General features: G+C 40.4%; 1 protein-coding gene across 1 annotated transcript in view; it reads left to right on the forward strand.

Annotated features, from left to right (window-relative positions):
* The window catches only part of LOC111188585 (NACHT, LRR and PYD domains-containing protein 12-like), a 52,876-nt gene extending 35,910 nt beyond the window's left edge, over window positions 1-16,966 (forward strand). Inside the window, exons 7-12 of the mRNA XM_049479539.1 lie at window positions 1,275-1,448; window positions 3,963-4,136; window positions 8,824-8,870; window positions 12,149-12,266; window positions 15,884-16,136; window positions 16,364-16,966. Of these exons, the coding sequence (XP_049335496.1) occupies window positions 1,275-1,448; window positions 3,963-4,136; window positions 8,824-8,870; window positions 12,149-12,266; window positions 15,884-16,136; window positions 16,364-16,966 (1,369 nt within the window). The remainder of the gene's footprint in view (window positions 1-1,274; window positions 1,449-3,962; window positions 4,137-8,823; window positions 8,871-12,148; window positions 12,267-15,883; window positions 16,137-16,363) is intronic.
* The last annotated feature ends 6,153 nt before the right edge of the window (window positions 16,967-23,119 follow it).

Raw genomic sequence — 23,119 nt, forward strand, 5'->3', positions numbered from 1 at the left:
TTGAGCACCATTGGGGGAAACAGGGTTTTCCATTGCAGATTTCCAGTTTCAGTTTTGGTTGGTACCAAGTGATCACATCCTGCATTTTATCTTCTTCACTCAACAATTATAAATACATCTCATGATGAGATTTAAAGTCAGTAAGCATATTTGCTTTAATTTCATCCATATATGCATAATCCATCATCCTTGATTATGTTCATTCTACAAGTGATATGAGACATTTTGCCAGCTCTGGAGGCTTTTACCTTGCTGTTTCATTCAGATCCTTGTATAGAGAGCCTGTGGATATTTCTGAGTCAGAGGCAGACATTCTGCTTCACAAAGCTTGTTTCTTTTACAATATAAACAGTTTTGTCCAGTACTCAATTACATCCATAAATGCACACTTAGGTGTGGTTATTTTGCTTGTTTGTTGTTTACAAAGCACACAATAGAGCCTATGTTCCACTTCAAAAATTCATGATCCACAGCACTTCTCCAATATCAAGGAATCCATTGGTTTATTTTAAAAGTCCACTTTAAAGGCTTTCAGTGTACTTTAAAGGCTTTCAGAATCTCATCCCACTTGCTTGCTATGTTGTCCACAGCCATAATATTTAACTTTTTGTTTTGGCAAAAAGTTTTTAATCCACTAAAACAAAGTTTGCTGGTTACAAACCAGCACCCCCCAGAGGCCAGATAAACAACTCAATTAATGGGTTTGGAACACCCCCTCTACCTGTAGAGGGAGCACAGTCTTAGAACCAGTTAGTTGATAATGATTACAAAACAAATTAAATTTATTACACAACACAAATCCAACAAAGAGCAAAAATGGCTCCTACAATGGTAATGTAAGTTGGAGCAACTACATGGGGTGCTATGTAAAATCATGGTCGAGGGGTAATGGGCTCCTCGACCATGATTCTCCATGCACTGAAACTGTTGGAGTGCAGGAGGAGGACAAAATAAGAGTTAAAACAATACTAAATAGGGAACGTACTACTTATTTATCAAGATTATGGTTATTTTATTAGCTTTGTACAAACAATATATTGTGGTTGTAGGGTTAGACCAGAACAATGGGAATCACAGGTTTTGGCTGTAATATTATACGTTAAGATTGTTAAATGCTCTAATAAACTTAAAATGGATTGTTCATAATGTAATACTCCTTTACAGCCATTTCTTACTGTTACATTATAACAAATTTTATGGACATCCTATATAATAAAAAAATGTCATTATGCTTATTTTTAAGTAAAATCTGTTGTGCTTCCCTCATTTTGTAGATTAGCTTCATGTAATCTTGAAGTAAAGATGTGTGAAAGTCTTGGATCAGTTTTAAAGCTTCAAAACACCTCCCTTAAAGAACTGGACCTCAGTAACAATGACCTGCAGGATTCAGGAGTGGAGCTGCTCTCTGATGGACTGAAGAGTTCACACTGTAAACTGCAGATTCTCAGGTCAGTTGGTTAATTTTAAAATGATAAATTTTACGAGATAACGAGATTTAACGAGATTAAAAAGGGAATGTTAGTTTGAGTTGTATGGGACTTATTCTCCCTAAGGATTGACCTGTGTTTTGATTATTTTGTAACATTTTATTAATGTCTTATTTCTACTTGTTGATCTAGATTATGGTTATTGTATTAGCCTTGTTCTAACAATATTTGTGGTTGGATGGTTAGACCAGAACACTGGGAATCACAAGTTTTGGTGTCAAGTCAAGTAGTTTTATTGTCTCAACTGCATGTACATGTCATGGTTGGGTACAGAATACAGACACTCGCGGGACCAGTTAAAGAGTTTATTAAAAACCCACAGGCTACACAACACAGTAGCAGTAGGTAGACAATGCTGGTAAGCAAATACCAAAGGGTACAGACCATTAACGGGTGGTGAGGCAGTCCAATGTTCATACACAGAGCAGGCAGTATCAGAGGTAATCCACAAACAGTAAAAGTACACAGTCCAGAGTTCATACACAAAAATCCACAGAGTAGGCAAGGCAAAAATCAAAGTCGAGAGAACAAAAGGCAAGGTCATACACGAGAGAATAATCACAGAAAATAACGCTTTGTAAAGTGGGCGAACCAGGCAATACGCGGCGTGTGTTTGTGTGTGAGCTGTCCTTAAATAATGCAGGTAATCATCAGTACTCGGGACTTCCTGGCCGGGGCAGGTGAGGTGTCACGTGATCGGCAGAGTGAGTGATGTCAGTGTGTGGTGCATTCTGGGTGTCACCAGACGTGACAGTACAACTGCATGTACAGGACATACAGAGGATAGAAATTAAATTACTTCCAAAGGTTATAGCAAGTACAGAAAATAAGATTAAAATCTAAAAGAATGAGAGAGAGTAAATGTACAATACAGGATGCTAAGTGAGTGCTGGGGACAGGATAGGGGGGGATTAATCTTATACTTTTATGTTGCTGGATGTTTGAATAAATTTACAATGAGTCATTAATAAAACAAGACTTATTTACATTTTTTATTGTTTTATTTTGGCAAATGTTATGAATAGGCTGTATAATAAAAAAATGTCATAAGTATTTTAAACTAAAATCTTTTGTGCTTTCCTCATTTTGTAGACTAACTTCATGTAATCTTGGAGTAAAGACGTGCAAGATTCTAGGATCAGTTTTAAACCTGGAATTCTCCTCCCTTAAAGAACTAGACCTCAGTAACAATGACCTGCAGGATTCAGGAGTGGAGCTGCTCTCTGCAGGACTGAAGAGTTCACACTGTAAACTGCAGATTCTCAGGTCAGTCAGATCATTTTAAAATGATAAATGTGAAGATACTAAGATATTATTTAAAAAAAACACAGGACTTTAAATATCTGACAATCTACAGCACAGGTTAAAAATATGGTTTGATACAGAGTTTTATTGTTTCATCGTGGTGAAGGAGTAATGGGCTCACAGAATGTGCACGCCTGCCATAGTACTGATTACTGCTGCACATCTCTGACTGAGCTCAGTGTTAAAGTAGTTGCCGATATATATATAGAGATTCTAATCTATATATGTATATATACATATATATGTATATATACATATATATATTAGAATCTCTTGAAAATAGCAGCCTGTATGTGTGAATGTTTTTATAATATGCTTTTTAATATGCAGGTTAATGTACATCTATCAATGTGCCCAACAAGATCTGTCTAGGGTCTAAATGTTTAGTTGTCAGTGTGCATTAAGTGTCACTAATAATAAACACAAATGGAAGTATTTTCTTACACATGTACACAATAATCAGAAACTTTGGGAATAAAATAATTGATTTGGAAATGCTCCCATTTAGCAATATATAGGCCAATGGTGGTCAAACTACTGCCTGCGGGTCACAGCCGGACTGTTGGTCTTTTTAATTCGGCCCACCGAATAATTGTATGTCTGCATTCATTTTACCTTGTCATGTAGTGCCTGGTGTTCCACTAGGTGGCGTGGTGGTGCATTAGATGCAGTAATTATTATTTTTTAATTTTGCGTAAAAAACAGTGACTTTACCTGCACTGAGACATTTTATCACTTTTCACTTTTCATTTTACTAATATCCATGCATAATCATCCATGCTGCTATAGCAATTTGCACTTTGGACTTAACGTTGCTGCTTTTTCCCTACTCCTTTATATTATTCTGTGTATTTATCTCATCTATTTTATTATTGTGTTTTTATTCTATTTTATTTTGTCTTTATATTTATCTATTTTAAAATTGTTTTTTGGGTGTAAACTGGACTGTGATCAATACAATTTCGTTCAATTCAATTCAATTCAATTCGTTCCACCTCATGTAGCACATGTGATGTGAAGTGACAATAAAATTTCCTTGAATCCTATTTTTGGCAATGTTAATTATGTTGTGTGGTCTGTTTTATACAGAAGTGTATCACCTCTCTCAGTTTGCCACTGTCACTTTTTCTCTCTCTGTTAATAACTTACTCTAACTTTCCCTCTCTCTAGATTATCTGGGTGTATGATCACAGAAAAAGGCTGTTCTTCTCTGGCTTCAGCCCTGAGTTCAAACCCCTCCCACCTGAAAGAGCTGGATCTGACCTACAACCACCCAGGAGAGTCAGGAGAGAAGCTGCTTTCTGCCAGACTGGAGGATCCACATTGCTCACTGGAGACACTCAGGTATGAAGATGTACTCAGGGAGAAGACTCAGGTGTGCTGAAGATGATGGGTAGAGTGAGGTTCAGTTAGAGATAAAATAAAAGAGTTCAAACTGTTTAGGGAGTCAGACTGTGTTAATAAGTGAAGTGAGGGTCACTCATAGGGGAAAAAAATTGAACAGAATCACTGGTATACACAGAGGTAATTCAAAGTGGTTTACAGAGAGAATAAAAACATAATACCGAATAATATAAAAAAGTTACAAGCTATTATAAATAAAATAATAAAAAGTCATGAAAAAATAATGAACATAAAATACAAGACTTAAATTTAAATCCTTGAATCCTTTTTTTGTAACGTTGTGTTGTGTTGTGTTGTGTGGTCTGTTTTATACATAAGTGTATCACCTCTCTTTAGTCTGCCACTGTCACCTTTTTCTCTCTCTGTTAATACCTTACTTTAATTTTCTCTCTCTAGATTATCTGGGTGTATGATCACAGAGTTGAAGCCAGAAAAGAACAGCCTTTTTCTGAGTTCATGGAATATAAGACTTAAATTTAAATGATTAAACATTTAAATACAAGGAATAAATAAACTAATACTAAAGTGTGTACAGGTAGAGCAACACAAACAGTTAGGAAAGCACAGGTAAACAGAAATATTTTTAGCTTGTTTTTAAAAGATGTTACAGTCTGAGCAGAACAGCTCACAGCTTCTGGAAGTGTATTATACATGACTGCAGCTAATATGTCTGAAAGCCACCTCACCATGTCACCATTCTGGAGATACAAGTCTTTGAATAAGGACTGCACCTCTCACTCTGCCTCTTGCCCTGGTCTGACTGGTGCATTTGTGTCTGTTATTACCCTCACCATCGCTGTATGCTGTTAACACAAGTGTGTAAAACAGTAGTGTAGAACGTTATAGCCTGAGTTCTGATTCATATGGTAAAGAAAATACAAATATAAAGGATCCATTCAAAGATGGGAAAGTGTATTCACATAAAAATGTTTTCTGGACAGTGTGTCTAATGGCGGACTGTACTGTGTGTAAATGTTATGTCACTCACTCACACTCACTCACACTCGCCGAGGCGTCAGCCGAAGGCGTCAGCTGTTGTGTAAAGACCCTCTCGCGTGAAGACCAACGCGGGTAAAGACCTGCGAGTCTACCTGCGCGAGTCCACCGAGCAAGGACACTGACAAGGCAGCCCGTCCTACTGCCTCCTAAAATGTGCTCCCAACACATCTCAGTTATTTCCGGCACGCACAGAAGGCGTAAAAACACAAACAGGCGCCAGGATCATACTAACCTGCGTCCACTAAAACAAACCATGCCCACTACTACCTCATTCTCTGTTGGGCTATGGAACTGCCAGTCGGCTGTTAATAAAGCAGACTTTATCGCCTCTTATGCGAATCATCAGTCATTACAACTGCTGGCACTGGCTGAAACTTGGATCAAACCTGAAAATACTGCTACTCCGGCGGCTCTTTCCAATAATTACTCCTTCTCCCATACTTCTCGTCTCTCTGGACGAGGAGGTGGAACGGGCCTATTAATCGCTAATGGCTTAAAACATACTCCACTATTACCGGCAAACACATTCAATACATTTGAGTATCATGCCACACTGGTTAATACTCCAGCAAAACTTGCCATTATTGTTCTCTACCGTCCTCCTGGACAAATGGGCGAATTCACGCATGAACTTGACATGCTACTGTCTTCTATCCCTGAGCAAGATTGTCCCATGCTCATTCTAGGGGATATGAACATCCACCATGACAGTACCAGCTTCACAGACTTCCTATCCCTCATGCAGTCTTTCGAACTGGAGCAGGTCCCCAGCCCTCCAACACATAAAGCTGGCAAACATCTAGACCTGATCTTCACTCGTAACTGTGACACCAACTCTTTAACTGTCACTACTTTGCACGTCTCAGATCACTACTTTATGAAACTCAATGTTCATATTTCAAATAAACCCACAGCTACTCCTACTATGGTCTCGTTCCACCGAAATCTTCGAGATCTCCAAGCAGACCAGTACTCCTCGCTGGTGACTGACAATATGCCTCCACCAGGCTCATTTTCATCACTCAATGTAAATGATGCCACTGACACTCTCTGCTCCACACTAAGCTCCTGTTTGGACAACCTCTGTCCTCTTACATCTCGAGCCATTAGCTCAAACAAACCGCAGCCATGGCTTAAAAATGACACACTCAGGGAACTACGCTCCAAACTCCGAGCTGCCGAAAGAAAATGGCAAAAAAACAAAAAACAAGCAGACCTAAAAAATTAAAACTGCTCCTGGCTTCTTTTTCAGCCAACCTCACTACTGCCTAAGCTGAATTTTATCACAATAAATTCTGCTCTCTCACAGACTCCCGGAAACTATTTGCTACATTTAAATCACTACTCAACCCTCCGCCTCCTCCTCCGGCTACATGCCTTACGGCTGAAACACTTGCCTCATTCTTTACTGGCAAAGTGGCGGCCATCAGCAACCAGTTTACTGATGCACAATGTAGCAGTCCTACTACATCCTCTACTGCCCGGTGCCCCTCCACCGAAGGCGTTGCTTTCTCCTCGTTCACTCCTCTCACTGAGAACGAGACACTGGCTCTACTAACACGTAGCCGTCCTACTACGTGTCCGCTTGACCCAATTCCTTCAAACCTACTGCAAACTATCGCACCTGCAATCATTCCGGCTATCACTCACACGATCAATGCCTCTTTAACTTCTGGTGTATTCCCGACTGCTTTCAAACAAGCACATGTGACACCACTGCTTAAAAAGCCTTCTCTCAACCCCGCCCAGGTTGACAACTACAGACCGGTCTCACTGCTACCCTTTCTCTCTAAAACACTAGAAAGAGCAGTTCTAAATCAGGTCTCTGGCTTCCTCTCCCAGAATGACCTTCTGGACCAGAACCAATCTGGGTTCAAAAAAGGACACTCTACCGAGACGGCTCTGTTGTCTGTGACTGAAGTGTTGAAAACTGCCAGAGCTGCAGGTCAGTCCTCAGTGCTAATTCTGCTGGACCTCTCGGCCGCATTTGACACAGTCAACCATGACTTCCTCCTAACTACACTCTCAAACATGGGGATCGCAGACAATGTGCTGTCATGGTTCAGATCGTACCTCACTGGGCGCTCGTTCAAGGTGTCGTGGCAAGGACAGCTGTCCTCAGCCCGCTCCTTATCCACTGGGGTTCCCGAAGGTTCGGTACTGGGACCCCTTCTCTTCTCCATATACACCACCTCTCTTGGTCAGGTTGTCCGCTCACACGGATTTTCCTACCATTGCTTTGCTGATGACACCCAGCTATACCTGTCGTTCTCACCTGAAGATCACTCAATCTCTGCACGGATATCGCAGTGTCTCTCTGACATATCCTCATGGATGAAGGAGCATCACCTTCAATTAAATCTCTCAAAGACTGAACTTCTGGTTATACCAGCAAAACCATCTTTTCAACACAACTTCTCTATAAGTATCGACTCTCTCTCTCTCTGCTAGGAACCTGGGTGTTCTGGTTGATGACCAACTCTCCTTCATGCACCATGTGGCCTCAGTTGCTCGGTCCTGCCGCTTTGCGCTCTATAACATCCGAAAAATTAGACCGTTCTTGACGCAACAGGCCACCCAACTCCTGGTGCAAGCGGTCGTCATCTCACGCCTCGACTACTGCAATGCCCTGCTAACTGGCCTCCCGGCCTGTGTAGTAAAACCACTCCAGATGATCCAGAACGCAGCAGCACGTCTGGTCTTCAACCAGCCAAAACGGGCACATGTCACCCCGCTGCTCATTGAGCTCCATTGGCTACCAGTTGATGCTCGCATCAAATTCAAAGCTCTTACAATCGCCTACAAGGTGATGACAGAACAGGCTCCTTCCTACCTGCACTCGCTCCTGAAGGCTTACGCTACCTCCCGGCCGCTGCGCTACTCCAATGAACGTCGCCTCGCTTTGCCAAACATTCACACAAAGCAATCCAGACTGTTCTCATACAGAGTTCCCCAATGGTGGAACAAACTACCTTCCACTACCAGATCAGGAGAATCTCTCGCTATCTTTAAGAAACTCCTGAAGACAGAGCTCTTCAAGGAGCACTTACTCTCTTAACACCTCTAACACACTAACTACTTCTAACCTCATTTCCTTCTTCCCCTCCTTCCCTCCTCTATCCTATTATTCCCCTTTGACCTCCTTTTATCCCTATCCAAAGATGTTTTACCTTTAAACTTATTTTACATTTTACTTGACTATTGTAAGTCGCTTTGGACAAAAGCGTCTGCCAAATGTAATGTAATGTAATGTAATGTTTGAGACCCACATTATCTCTACACAACCATGACTGTTGTATCATTTTTAGCAAGTCTAATCAATAAATTATTTTACATTTATTTCACATTTATTTATTTTACAATATTTCGTTTAAAACTATAACTGAAAAAAAACAGACAAAGACAGAGACAGATTAAATTTGTAAACCCATACTTCATGTGTGGAGCTGTGTCTGAGTTCAGTCTGAGGTTACAACCAATTTTAAAGTTAGCCTGTGTTCAAATTGAAAAATATTACTAAGCTCTGATTTCTAAACTCTGTTTCCCTATTCCCTATATGAATATGAACACTAAAAGAAATCAGTTTGTAAAAGTCTCACACTGTGCTGATCTCTCTTTGTGTGTTCAGAATGGAACATGGAGGGAACATCAGAATCAAATCTGGATTAAAGAAATGTAGGTTCTCTGTCTCTGTGTATCAGTGCAGTGTGTGTAATGTCTATATCTGTATCAGTGCAGTGTGTGTAATGTCTATCTCTGTATCAGTGTAGTGTGTGTAATGTCTCTCTCTCTCTCTGTATCAGTGCAGTGTGTGTAATGTCTCTCTGTATCAGTGCAGTGTGTGTAATGTCTATCTCTGTATCAGTGCAGTGTGTGTAATGTCTCTCTCTCTGTATCAGTGCAGTGTGTGTAATGTCTCTCTCTCTCTGTATCAGTGCAGTGTGTTTAATGTTTCTCTCTCTGTATCAGTGCAGTGTGTGTAATGTCTATCTCTGTATCAGTGCAGTGTGTGTAATGTCTCTCTCTCTCTCTCTGTATCAGTGCAGTGTGTGTAATGTCTCTCTCTCTCTGTGTATCAGTGCAGTGTGTGTAATGTCTATCTGTCTCTCTGTATCAGTGCAGTGTGTGTAATGTCTCTCTCTGTATCAGTGCAGTGTGTGTAATGTCTTTCTCTCTGTATCAGTGCAGTGTGTGTAATGTCTCTCTCTCTCTCTGTATCAGTGCAGTGTGTGTAATGTCTCTCTCTCTCTCTGTATCAGTGCAGTGTGTGTAATGTATTTCTCTCTGTATCAGTGCAGTGTGTGTAATGTCTCTCTCTCTCTGTATCAGTACAGTGTGTGTAATGTCTCTCTCTGTATCAGTGCAGTGTGTGTAATGTCTCTCTCTCTGTATCAGTGCAGTGTGTGTAATGTCTCTCTCTCTCTCTGTATCAGTGCAGTGTGTGTAATGTCTCTCTCTCTCTCTGTATCAGTGCAGTGTGTGTAATGTCTCTCTCATTCTGTATCAGTGCAGTGTGTGTAATGTCTCTCTCTGTATCAGTGCAGTGTGTGTAATGTCTCTCTCTCTCTCTGTATCAGTGCAGTGTGTGTAATGTCTCTCTCTCTCTGTATCAGTGCAGTGTGTGTAATGTCTTTCTCTCTGTATCAGTGCAGTGTGTAATGTCTCTCTCATTCTGTATCAGTGCAGTGTGTGTAATGTCTCTCTCTGTATCAGTGCAGTGTGTGTAATGTCTCTCTCTCTGTATCAGTGCAGTGTGTGTAATGTCTCTCTCTCTCTCTCTCTCTGTATCAGTGCAGTGTGTGTAATGTCTCTCTCTCTCTGTATCAGTGCAGTGTGTGTAATGTCTCTCTCATTCTGTATCAGTGCAGTGTGTGTAATGTCTCTCTCTCTGTATCAGTGCAGTGTGTGTAATGTCTCTCTCTCTCTCTGTATCAGTGCAGTGTGTGTAATGTCTCTCTCTCTCTGTATCAGTGCAGTGTGTGTAATGTCTCTCTCTCTCTGTATCAGTGCAGTGTGTGTAATGTCTTTCTCTCTGTATCAGTGCAGTGTGTGTAATGTCTCTCTCTCTCTCTCTGTATCAGTGCGGTGTGTGTAATGTCTCTCTCTCTCTCTGTATCAGTGCAGTGTGTGTAATGTCTCTCTCTCTCTGTATCAGTGCAGTGTGTGTAATGTCTCTCTCTCTCTCTGTATCAGTGCAGTGTGTGTAATGTCTCTCTCTCTCTCTGTATCAGTGCAGTGTGTGTAATGTCTTTCTCTCTGTATCAGTGCAGTGTGTGTAATGTCTCTCTCTCTCTGTGTATCAGTGCAGTGTGTGTAATGTCTCTCTCTCTCTCTGTATCAGTGCAGTGTGTGTAATGTCTCTCTCTCTCTCTGTATCAGTGCAGTGTGTGTAATGTCTCTCTCTCTGTATCAGTGCAGTGTGTGTAATGTCTCTCTCATTCTGTATCAGTGCAGTGTGTGTAATGTCTCTCTCTGTATCAGTGCAGTGTGTGTAATGTCTCTCTCTCTCTGTATCAGTGCACTGTGTGTAATGTCTTTCTCTCTGTATCAGTGCAGTGTGTGTAATGTCTTTCTCTCTGTATCAGTGCAGTGTGTAATGTCTCTCTCTCTGTATCAGTGCAGTGTGTGTAATGTCTCTCTCATTCTGTATCAGTGCAGTGTGTGTAATGTCTTTCTCTCTGTATCAGTGCAGTGTGTAATGTCTCTCTCATTCTGTATCAGTGCAGTGTGTGTAATGTCTCTCTCTCTGTATCAGTGCAGTGTGTGTAATGTCTCTCTCTCTGTATCAGTGCAGTGTGTGTAATGTCTCTCTCTCTCTGTATCAGTGCAGTGTGTGTAATGTCTTTCTCTCTGTATCAGTGCAGTGTGTAATGTCTCTCTCATTCTGTATCAGTGCAGTGTGTGTAATGTCTCTCTCTGTATCAGTGCAGTGTGTGTAATGTCTCTCTCTCTGTATCAGTGCAGTGTGTGTAATGTCTCTCTCTCTCTCTGTATCAGTGCAGTGTGTGTAATGTCTTTCTCTCTGTATCAGTGCAGTGTGTGTAATGTCTCTCTCTCTCTGTGTATCAGTGCAGTGTGTGTAATGTCTCTCTCTCTCTCTGTATCAGTGCAGTGTGTGTAATGTCTCTCTCTCTCTCTGTATCAGTGCAGTGTGTGTAATGTCTCTCTCTCTGTATCAGTGCAGTGTGTGTAATGTCTCTCTCATTCTGTATCAGTGCAGTGTGTGTAATGTCTCTCTCTGTATCAGTGCAGTGTGTGTAATGTCTCTCTCTCTCTGTATCAGTGCAGTGTGTGTAATGTCTCTCTCTCTGTATCAGTGCAGTGTGTGTAATGTCTCTCTCTCTGTATCAGTGCAGTGTGTGTAATGTCTTTCTCTCTGTATCAGTGCAGTGTGTGTAATGTCTCTCTCATTCTGTATCAGTGCAGTGTGTGTAATGTCTTTCTCTCTGTATCAGTGCAGTGTGTAATGTCTCTCTCATTCTGTATCAGTGCAGTGTGTGTAATGTCTCTCTCTCTGTATCAGTGCAGTGTGTGTAATGTCTCTCTCTCTGTATCAGTGCAGTGTGTGTAATGTCTTTCTCTCTGTATCAGTGCAGTGTGTGTAATGTCTCTCTCTCTGTATCAGTGCAGTGTGTGCAATGTATTTCTCTCTGTATCAGTGCAGTGTGTGCAATGTATTTCTCTCTGTATCAGTGCAGTGTGTTTAATGACTCTCTCTCTGTGTATCAGTGCAGTGTGTATAACATCTCACTCTGTATCAGTGCAGTGTGTGTAATGTGTGTGTAGTGTGTGTGTAATGTGTGTGTAATGTGTGTGTGTGTGTGTAATGTGTGTGTGTAATGTGTGTGTGTAATGTGTGTGTAATGTGTGTGTAATGTGTGTGTAATGTGTGTGTGTAATGTGTGTGTAGTGTATGTGTAATGTGTGTGTAATGTGTGTGTTCTTGTTTTCAGACGGCTGTGATTTCACGCTGGATCCAAACACAATAAGCCGTCATCTCTCTCTGAGTGAGGAGAACAGGAGGGTGGAGTGGAGGGCGGAGCGGCAGTCATATCCTGATCATCCAGAGAGGTTTGATGTGTATCTTCAGGTTCTGAGTAGAGAGAGAGTAACTGGACGCTGTTACTGGGAGGCTGAGTGGAGCGGGTGGGGAGGAGCTGCTGTAGCTCTGAGTTATAAAACCATCAGCAGGAAAGGAAGAGGATCAGACTCTCTGTTTGGATGGAATATAAACTCCTGGAGTCTGATCTGCTCTAATAACAGTTACTCTGTTCAACACATAATTAAGAGATCTGATCTCCACACTCCTCCCTCCGGCTGTAGGAGAGTAGGAGTGTATGTGGACTGTCCCTCCGGCACTCTGTCCTACTACAGAGTCTCCTCTGATACACACTCACACACACCCTCACACACTCTCACACACTTACACACATTCTACACCACCTTTACTCAGCCCCTCTATGCAGGGATTTGGGTTGATTCTGGCTCCTCAGTGACTCTGTGTAAAATAGAATAAGAGAATGTGTGTATAAGTATAAGTATGTATATATTTTAGATATATGATTTTAACCTTTATTTTAATTATGGTTATCTTTATTTACTGCTGTTATCACATATTCTGTACATATTGTTAATTATTGTTTTATTTTATTGTAAATAGATTCATAATAATAAAGCTACCTTAATTCTTGACTGGATCAGACTTACTTTTCTAATAGATAATAGGCAAAAGCATTAATTTACAGTATAACCCAGCTTGTGTGAGTGAGTGTGTGCGTGTGATATTGCAGCATTAAGGGAGGTAAGGCTGGTTTATAATTCTGTGGTGAGTGAAATTGTGTACAGCTTATCGTGCCTGAGAGCATTAAACAGCTGCTGTAAGTATTTATACTTGTGTGTGCTGAGAGTGTTTACACTTTCATGTTTGTTTATGGTGTCACATCCTTGCTCCGTTCCCTGTCTGTCTCTGTGTCTAATGTGCTCTTTCTGAGTGTGTTTGTAACTCTGCCCCCTAGTTAGGTCCCAGGTGTTTTCCATTTCCTTGTGTGTGTAAATAGTCCCCTTCTACCTGTTTCCCCTGTCCGTGGTTGTGTGTTTTTAACAAAGGTGGAAAGTAACAAATTACATTTACTCTGTAATTTTTAAAGTAGTTTTTAAAATAGGTAATTTTACTTTTACTCAATCATATTTTGACACCATCTAATTTGAAAAGGCATATTGAGGTAAACTGAATGTTTCCTAAAGTTATATGTTTATAAGGTATTGTAGTAACCTAGTGATGCACTAATAGTGAATTTGTAATATTTACCATGGCTTGATACAGGCCAAGACATGCCAAGGTCTGCTTGCTAGGTCTAGGCTATGTATTGGGTGTTGTAAGTTCGTTTGGAGAGCGTGTGTGAGCTTTTAATTTTATGAGTTTAGGTGTAGAGGGGGGTAATCTAGGTTCAAAAAGTAAAAATACATCCCAGGATTTCGCTCCCATTGCCTGGCTGGCTCTGGAGCTAGTTCAACCTAATCCCTGGAATGGATTTTTAATTTCTGGACCTGGATTACCCACCTTTAGCTGCGTGTAAGTTTCAAGCTGAGCTAAGAGAGCGTTGAGAGTAGACAACACTGGCATCAAATCAAATGCTTCTACTTTATCGTCTTAACTCGCCCTGGCCCACCCGCTGGCCAGAAAAATATCATAATTAGTATCTGGCTGTGTTTATGAATAATTATAGGCTCAATATATACACACACACAATATGCCATATATTGAAGCTTAGAATCTCTGTTGTCAGTTGTCTAGCCTATTTAGCTGTATTTCCTTTTAGAACATAAACATTTATGGCAAGATATGCCTATTTATTAAAATATTATAATTTGCATAATTGATTTTTACGCATGTCCATATTTGATCCAATGCGGACATTTTACACATGATTTCAACTGTCTAATCCTCAGGATTACGAAACAGCAAACCATTTCACTGTACGGTTCCTGAAGAGTGCGTTAGACTGTTTAATACAGTTTTACAGCAGCTTGTGTAATCCCCTGCGTTACTAGAGGTCAACAGTCACACACACACAGCCCCCACCAGCACTTACCTCTCTCTGCTGCTTTAAAATCACTCCATCAGTCCATTTGCCAGTAATCCTCATTTTTGTCAAAGTAGTGTTTATAATATAGAATTTAACGCTTTATTTAAAGGTTTGGCTGGGTTTACAGCTTACTAATGCACATGCGCAGAATTCTTCTCTGAAGAAAGACGTGAATCTCTGTCGGCCAATCAGGTGCCGCGTTAGGTGGAGACAGAGCTAGGGTGGGGTCTGTAACCCGACACTGTCACTGAGCAGATATATAGAATACAGAAACACATTCTTTACTGCAAATTAAGTTATAAAATTAGTTTGTAGCTAAATAAGGAACTGTAAAACACTTATATAAACACACGTATAAATATTTCATTTTTTTTATGAAAAATTAGAAAATCTGAAAAGCACTGAAAATCTTGTTTTTACCATATTTTGAATATTACACGTTCAAATTAGGCTTGGAGCTTAAGAAGTTATTAAAAAAGGTTATGTTGACTATTTTTATGTGTTGTTTACTGCATATGCCATAGATTTGATAGCTTTAATATTAATATTTAATATTTGTAAGTTCACTGTGCAAAGTTACAGTCTACAGCTGGTTGGTAAAGCATGTAGTAAGGACAGGTATTATGCTATCTGTAAAATATTTTAGTAAAATCCCTCAGAATCTCTGAAGACTTTTTTAAGCACCATTTCAGTACTTACATTCATCTAGTCATCTAGTCATTTATACTTTTATTTAAGTAAAAGGTTTAAGTTGATACAAGTATTTTTAAACCCCAGTATCTATACTTCTACTTGAGTAATGAATGTGAATACTTTTGACACCCTTGCTACTAATGTGCATTAACGCCTAAATTATTAGTATATTAAATACACTGAAAGCTGGTTGAAATGCGTCTGTCGGCGCAATGTTAACAGGCGATTGAGGCAAATATAACCTAAATACCTTAGCTAATAATCATGGAATACATAGTCCCCTTTTAGACATTAAACAACGCTGAACTAAACTGGAGACATATCAAAGCTGCGCTACGTTACGTGCTTAACCTGTGTCCACAAATTGAGTTTACCTTTCTGAAAGTCTTGAAGGGGGGAGAAATGCCTCACAATGTTCCCTGTGTTTATGTTATGCTGATTTTATCACACACAGTTTGCGCTGAGTTTTGTTCTCCATGGCAGCGCAGCTGAACTTTTTCCAGTAATGTTTATTACGGTTAGCGGGAGAGACGCTGTGTGAATCAGTGTAGCCTGGAGTCAGTGTGTGCAGCTCGGGGAACCGGTGTTCTGTCGAGTTATGCTACCCTTCGATATATGCTTCTTTAGGACACCGCACATGCGCCGACCAACATTCTTTTTTGCATGATTTCATGTTTTTAATGATAATTCCTTAAGTTTTTATTGGGAACATTAAACAATCTGCTTGAATTGGTTTATAGTCACCTATACATAATTTTTTTTTTTTACTTTTTTACATCAAATAATTAAAAGTGGACTTCAGATGGCTCAAGAAACAAGATGGCAGCGTAGTTTAGAGCTCCAGGTATCGGCCTAATAAATGCCCCAAATCCAAGGACTCCTCTTTATATGTTGGACTTAAATTGAAAGGACAATGAGTGGGGATAAATCCAGGAAAACGAGATCGGTGTTAAAAAGCATCACGGACCGAGAAACGGAGAAATTCGACACCTCCACAAGGGAGACATGGCCGGGAGATAATGGCGACAGGGATAACAAGGGCAGCACGGAGGTAACGCTCGGCTCCATCCGCCAAGTTGTGAGCGAAGCCATGAGTGAATTGAAAGCGGACATGAGAAAAGAGCTCTCAGAGTTTCGAGCCAGCTTTAGACTCGACCTGAAGGTACAGTTGGACGAAATGTCTACTGAACTTAACCAGAAGATATCGGACGCCATGGGGCAGATTAGGGGAAGTGGAGAGAAGGATGGAGGAGGCAGAGAGATGGGATATCGGCGTTAAAGGTTCCCTAATCCAATTAATCAAAAACCAGCGAGCGCTGCAGGCTAAACTGACAGACCTGGAAGGTCGTTCACGAAGAAATAATATACGGTGTACCTGAAAACGCGGAGGGCTCCTCAGTGCGCCGTTTTGTGGAGGATTTAATTAAAGCTGAATTGGACGGTTCGGATTCAGAGCTTGGGATTGAAAGGGCTCATCGCGTGCTGGCTCCTAAATCCCCCACCGGTGCTCCACCACGGTCGATAGTGGTCCGGTTTCTGCAGTTTACAACCAAAGAAAAAGTCCTACAAGCTGCTTGGAAAAAGAAAATCTCTGTACAAGACTGGAGGGTGTATTTTGACCATGATTATGCAGAGGAGGTCCAGAGGAGGACAAAGGAGTACACTCCAATCAAGAAAGTTCTCAAGGAAAACAAAATCCGCTTTCAAACTTCGCTGTCCAAGCTGCGGGTGCATTTTGATTCGGGTACGGTTACATACAACACCGCCTCAGAAGCAGCTGAGGATCTGGCCAGGAAAGGAGTGCCTGTGGGATCCATCCGGGTGCAGAAAGGAGCTGACCTCACGGAGGAGTTTTTGGCTAGGCTCCTTCCCTGGAATATAGCCGGAGGATTCCGAGAGGGGAGCAAATCGAAATTCCAAGAGTCAATAAGGAAGAAGAAGCTCCGTGGCTTTCAAAGGATGGGTCAAGAGGATGAGACAGAGGAGGATTAATTCGGGCTTTCCTCATTGACTTTTTTACTTTTGTAATCTCACCGCACCGAAATTTTGTTTGGTTGTTCCCAAGGGCCGATACAAACAATGTGACTTCCCGCAACAACACTTAAACGGGGCTGGTTAGCAACCCTGATTTTTTTCTTTGAGTGTTTTGTTTACTTTTTACGAGTCTGCTAACGAGGGGTCCCACTATGTGGCTAAGTCCCCCCAAAGCTGGAGGAGATGTTGATTCCTCCCGAGTGGAAGCCCAGTTTATGTTTTTACTGTATAATAGTTTTATCTGTTTTATATTGTTCTTATTTTAGGCTCCAGCCCCCCACCCGCGACCCTCCACGGATTAAGCGGTTGACAATGAGATGAGATGAGATGAGATATTGTTCTTATTTGTCACTGTTTTGTGAGGTCTTCGGGTCGTCAGATGCAGGTACAGGAAAAGTGTTTGGGGAAAGAAAATGTCTCTACAATATTATTATTTTTTATAAATGTGAACGGGCTAAATAACTCAGTCAAAAGGAGCAAAGTGATTGCCAAGTTAAAAAGAGAGAGAGTGAACATAGCCTTTTGGCAAGAAACACATTTATCATATGTAGAACATGAGAAAAAAAGGGTTTTCATAATACTTTTTTCTCGTCATTCAAATCTGGAAAAAAAGGGGAGTTGTAATATTACTACCAAATTCAGTCAGAATTATTCTGAAATAAAGGATAAGAATGGAAGATATAGCTTAGTTACTGGTAAAATAGAACACAAGTTAGTTACACTTTTGAATATCTATGCCCCCCCTGGAAGAAATATAACCTTTTTAAGGAAAATATTTGACTTATTGGCCACTAAAATACAGGGTACTCTCATCTGCGCTGGGGATTGGAATATATTATTGAATCCCAGGTTAGATACAACTAATAAAATAAGGAAAAAAAGTTTAGTTGAGATTAAAATAAATAATATGCTGAAAGACTTGGGCCTAATTGATGTGTGACGAGATTTGAAAGGGCAAGATTTAGACATTTTATTCTGCACGTCACAATATATACTTGAGGATTGTTTATTTTTTTATGTTCTCTAAGGACCGTCATAGAATTAAAGATTGTAGAATAGGTCCTAGGGACCTTTCAGATCATTCTAGTCTATACTTGAAATTATATCTTGGTAATATCCCAAAGAAAACTCTATGGAGGCTAAATATGGGGATGCTAAATAACGTAACATTCAAAGCTACAATGGAAGCAGAATTGAAGGGTTTTTTAACTCATTATGATAATGAAGAGGTCGACCCGTCTATTTTGTGGGATGATGCCAAAGCTTTTCTTAGAGGGAAAATTATAGCTCAAATGTCTCTTATTAAAAAGTTAAAAAGAAAAAAATTACAGAATTTGGAGAACAAACTCAGGAACCTGGAACAGCTCCATAGTCTTTCTTTAGATGTATCTATCCTCCAACAAATGAGATTAATCAAACAAGAAATATCTAAAATCCATAGTGAAGAAATTGAAAAGAAAATAAGATATATGAAGCAAAGATACTATGAGGGGGCCAAGAGCAACAAAGTTATTAGCTTGGAGGATTCGTAAACAACAAGCAGACAGGTCAATTCATCAAGTAAAAAATCCTACCACAAATAAAATAACAACTAAACTAGAGAATATCCAGAAATCATTTGAAACTTATTATAAATCCCTATATACTCAGCCAGAGAAACCTAGTGAACTGATAACAGAACAATTTTTAAAATGATTGGACCTGCCCTCATTGGTTAACACACACAATAATGATTTAACCTCTGAAATATCAGATGAAGAAATCAATGCAGCAGTATCAGCCCTCAAATCAGGAAAATCACCCGGTACAGATGGATACCCACCAGAGTGGTACAAATTGATGAAGGAACCTTTACTTCCTTTACTTCATACCTGCTTTAATTACATCATGAAGGGTGGATCACTCCCCCCTTCGTGGAACGAGGCCTATATCTCAGTCATACTGAAGGAGGAAAAAGACAGGACGGACTGTAGATCCTATAGACCAATAAGTGTTCTGAATGTTGATTACAAACTGTTTGCGTCAATTTTAACTAAAAGGATGGAGAAGGTGATGCCCTTCCTGATAAATGAGGTCCAAACAGGGTTTATTAAAAATAGACAAACTCATGATAACATACGGAGAGTCCTTCATACTATCGATTTCATTAATGAGAAAGGATGTAGTGCAATTATTCTTAGTTTAGATGCAGAAAAGGCCTTCGATTCAGTCGGTTGGGAATTTTTATATAAAGTAATGGAAAGATTTGGATTTAGTAAAAAATTTATAAAATGTATAAGGACATTATACTCATCTGCTATGATTAAAATTAACTCTTTCTTATTCAATAGACTTGCAGAGAGGATGTCGACAAGGATGCCCACTTAGCCCGACTCTCTTTAATTTGTACATTGAGCCATTAGCCCAAGTTATCAGACGGGAAAGAGGTTTACAGGGTATAGATATTGGGGGAGAAGAATATAAAATCTCTCTGTATGCGGATGATGTCTTTGTGACATTACGAAATCCAGGAATAGGAGTACCATTACTAATGAATATTTTAAAAACATATGGGAGTTACTCTGGATATATACTCAACATTCATAAAACACAAGCCCTGACATTTAATTACAGTCCCTCTCAAGAACTGGTAAATAAATATAAATTTAACTGGCATTCCACACACATACAATATTTAGGGGTCTATTTGCCAAAAGACAACTTTATGGGCCATAAATTTTAATAGATGAAATAAAAACATTTATAAGGATATGGAAAGATGGTCCCTGCTCCCTCTCGATATGGGCAGCAGAGTAAGGGCAGTTAAAATGAATATTCTCCCTAAGTTATTATATTTATTTTCAGCTCTCCCCATAGAGATTTCCCCTATCAGTTTAGAGACTGGGACATTCATATTTCTAACTTTATTTGGAATAAAAAGAGGCCTCGTGTGAAATATTCCACCTTGGCATTGCCAAGAGAAATGGGAGGTCTTGCACTCCCATGTTTAAAGAACTACTATGTTGGCTGCCCAATTAAGGCCCCTTGTTCTTTGGTGTAATCCAACCTATGAGGCCAAATGGAAGAATATACAATTTTCTCTATTGAATATCCCATTACAGTCTGTTTTAGGCTGTTTGGATAAGATTAAGGAATCAATACAAATACAGAATCAATGGGTCGGGTTTTCTTTTAAAATTTGGTATGAGCAGATTAAACGTTTTCAGCTTTATAGAGAAATCAAGGTACTGAGTTGGCCAGCATATGATCCACATTGCATGATCATCTGTATAGACAATGGTCTTTAAGGGGCATAGCAGCCGTTTGTAAAATGTTGTCGAACGGGGAATTTAAAAGCTTCCAGAGACTCGGTCGTGGCAATCAGGACTTTTTTTTAGATATTTACAGTTATGTCACTTCTTTACTAAAGAGGTTAAGGGTCCTAATCCTGCTCCTTTTTCAGAATTGATTCAAATCTTCATAGATGCTTATGAGGGGGAGATGAAAAAAGCAGTTATTGGCAAAATGTATAAAGCGATAAGTCAAATGAACAAAAAATCTTCCAATTATGTGAGACTTCGCTGGGAACAAGATATACAGAGTGAGATTTCAGAGGAAATTTGGTTAAGAGTATGGAAAACTCAGTGCACTTCTACTAACTCTTTGACTTGGAGAGATTTTTGTTGGAAGAGTCTGATTAGATATTTTGTAACACTTAATCTTAAATCCAGGTTCACTGGGACTCCTTTCCCTTGTTGGGAGAATGTGGATCAATGGAAGTGGATCACGCTCACATAGTTTGACTCAAGTTTGGCCCAAAAATAAAACCCTTCTGGAAAGATATAGGTCAATTAATTTTTAAGATCCTTGGTTTTAATATGGTTGTTTCATTTAATTCTTTGTATCTTGGGGTACTTCCTGAAGGCCTGTCTAAGAGTGACCATTACCTATTGAAAATATTTTTGGCTGTGGGTAAGAAAGCTATAACTAAGTGTTGGCTCCGAAGAAATCCCCCATCTCTGGATCTTTTTATGGACAATGTCACAGAAGTCCGCACCATGGAAATGTTGATTTACACCATTCGTCTCCAAATGGAACTGGGGAGCAAAAGCTGGTGGAAATGGGAATGGTATATCCAAGAATGTGGGGAGATTTGAGTCTGTGACTTTGTTAGCCCTCACACCAGGGATCATGTTTATTTTCTTTCTCCTTACTATTATTATGATATATACAAAGTTGCTATTATTATAGAAAATGCACTGCCTGTCCTAGACCTCAACTGTGCATGTTTGTGATTATAGGTATGTGACTTTTTTTCCCCCCTCTCTTCTTCTCTCTCTATCTCCTTATTCTACAATTTTTCCTTTCCCCCTTTTTATGTCTGTCCAAAGGTACAACTGTTTAAATACAAAATAAAAAAAATTCAGTATAAAAAAATAATAATTAAAAGTAACTAGTAACTTTTACTCAAAGTACATTTTAAATTTAGTACTTTTTTACTTTTACTCGAGTAGATTTTTAGATGGGTATGATTTTTACTTTTACTTGAGTACAATTTTAGCAAAGTAAAGGTACTTTTACTTAATTACAAATTTTCTGTATTTTTTCCACTTCTGGTTTTTAAGTCAGTAAGGTTCTTGTGTTTCTTTATTTTCATAGTATTCTCTGTGTTTTATGTTTTGTGTTTTGCTTCAGTTGTTTGCTTCTTTGTTCCTTGTTTGTTTATTATTCAATAAATCTATTCACATTTCCTCATGTCTTCTTCCTGCTGCACCACATTCCTGACAGAACCACGGACCAAACATTGGCGCAGCGAGGAACCCGTGGGCCGGCATGCCAGAGGGGAGCACGGCTGAGGACTCCAACACTACCTAGCACTGGAGGTGGCGTCCGTGGAGCTACCACTCTGTGGTAGAAGACTCCTTTTGGAGCGGGAATTTCGCGTGTGGGGGCGCTGCGGGTTGGTGCAGCTGGCCTTGCTCCTCACTACGGGGGTGCATGGCATGAGGATTCCAGTTCCTGGCACTTTGTGGACTTCCTCACACATGCGTCCAGCTGGATCTGCTCCGCCTGTATGCAAATTGTAGTGGGTCCAGTGTGGCAGGAAGTGAGAAACAGATGATGTCCCTAATCAGCCTCTCAATGCATTTGCTTATGATGGAGGTTAGGGCAACAGGTCGCCAGTCATTCAGACAGGTAGTGTGGGCAGTCTTTGGAACTGGCACAATAGTGACCAGTTTAAAGCAAGCTAGCAGAAACCGAGAGAGTGAAGTGTTGTAAATGTCTGCATAAACACCTGCTAATTCTTTATAGCAGGCTCTAAGCACTCTCCCGGGAATGCTGTCAGGACCAGCTGACTGAAAGACTGTGCGTGTGTCTGCTTTGGAGATGGACGGGAGTTTGGGATCAGCGGTGGGTGGGGCACACTCTGGGAGCGCAGCGTGATCTGATCTGATCTGCTTATACTCTTCCATATTCCCAGATCCCCAGATCCCAGTGCTGCATATGCTGAGAGCGGAGCGGACATCACGGTTTAAGCCAGGGCTTCTGCTTGAGGTTGACATGGACTGATCTGGAGGGAACCACATCATCCACACACTTGTGAATGAAGGCGGTGACTGTCAGTGTACTCGTCGATACTGCCTGATGAATCATGCTGCCCACATGATCAAAACAGTTCTTAAACAGGGGTCAGGGGATGGCTTTGTAGGCATCTCGGATGTTTGTGTAGCAGTGATCCAGTGTCCAGGATTTGAAGGATGTGAAGCATGTAATGTGCTGAAATAATACTGGACAAAAAGTTTGTCCAGTTAAAGTCCTGGTGGTTAGAATGGGCAACATCACATCCTTCTCACTGACCCTCAACATCGGAGCCCCTCAGGGCTGTGTGCTCAGCCCGCTCCTGTACTCCCTGTACACCCACGACTGCACAGCCAGACACAGCTCCAATGTCACCATCAAATTTGCTGATGACACACAATTGTTGACCTGATCTCCAATAACGACTAATCTGCCTACAGAGAGGAGGTTAACATCCTGGAAAACTGGTGCCAGGAGAATAACCTCTCTCTAAACGTCAGCAAGACCAAGGAGCTGATCGTGGACTTCAGGAAGCAGGAGAGAGCACACTCG

This window comes from Astyanax mexicanus, chromosome 1 (genome assembly GCF_023375975.1).
Source record: "Astyanax mexicanus isolate ESR-SI-001 chromosome 1, AstMex3_surface, whole genome shotgun sequence".
NCBI lineage: Eukaryota > Metazoa > Chordata > Actinopteri > Characiformes > Acestrorhamphidae > Astyanax > Astyanax mexicanus.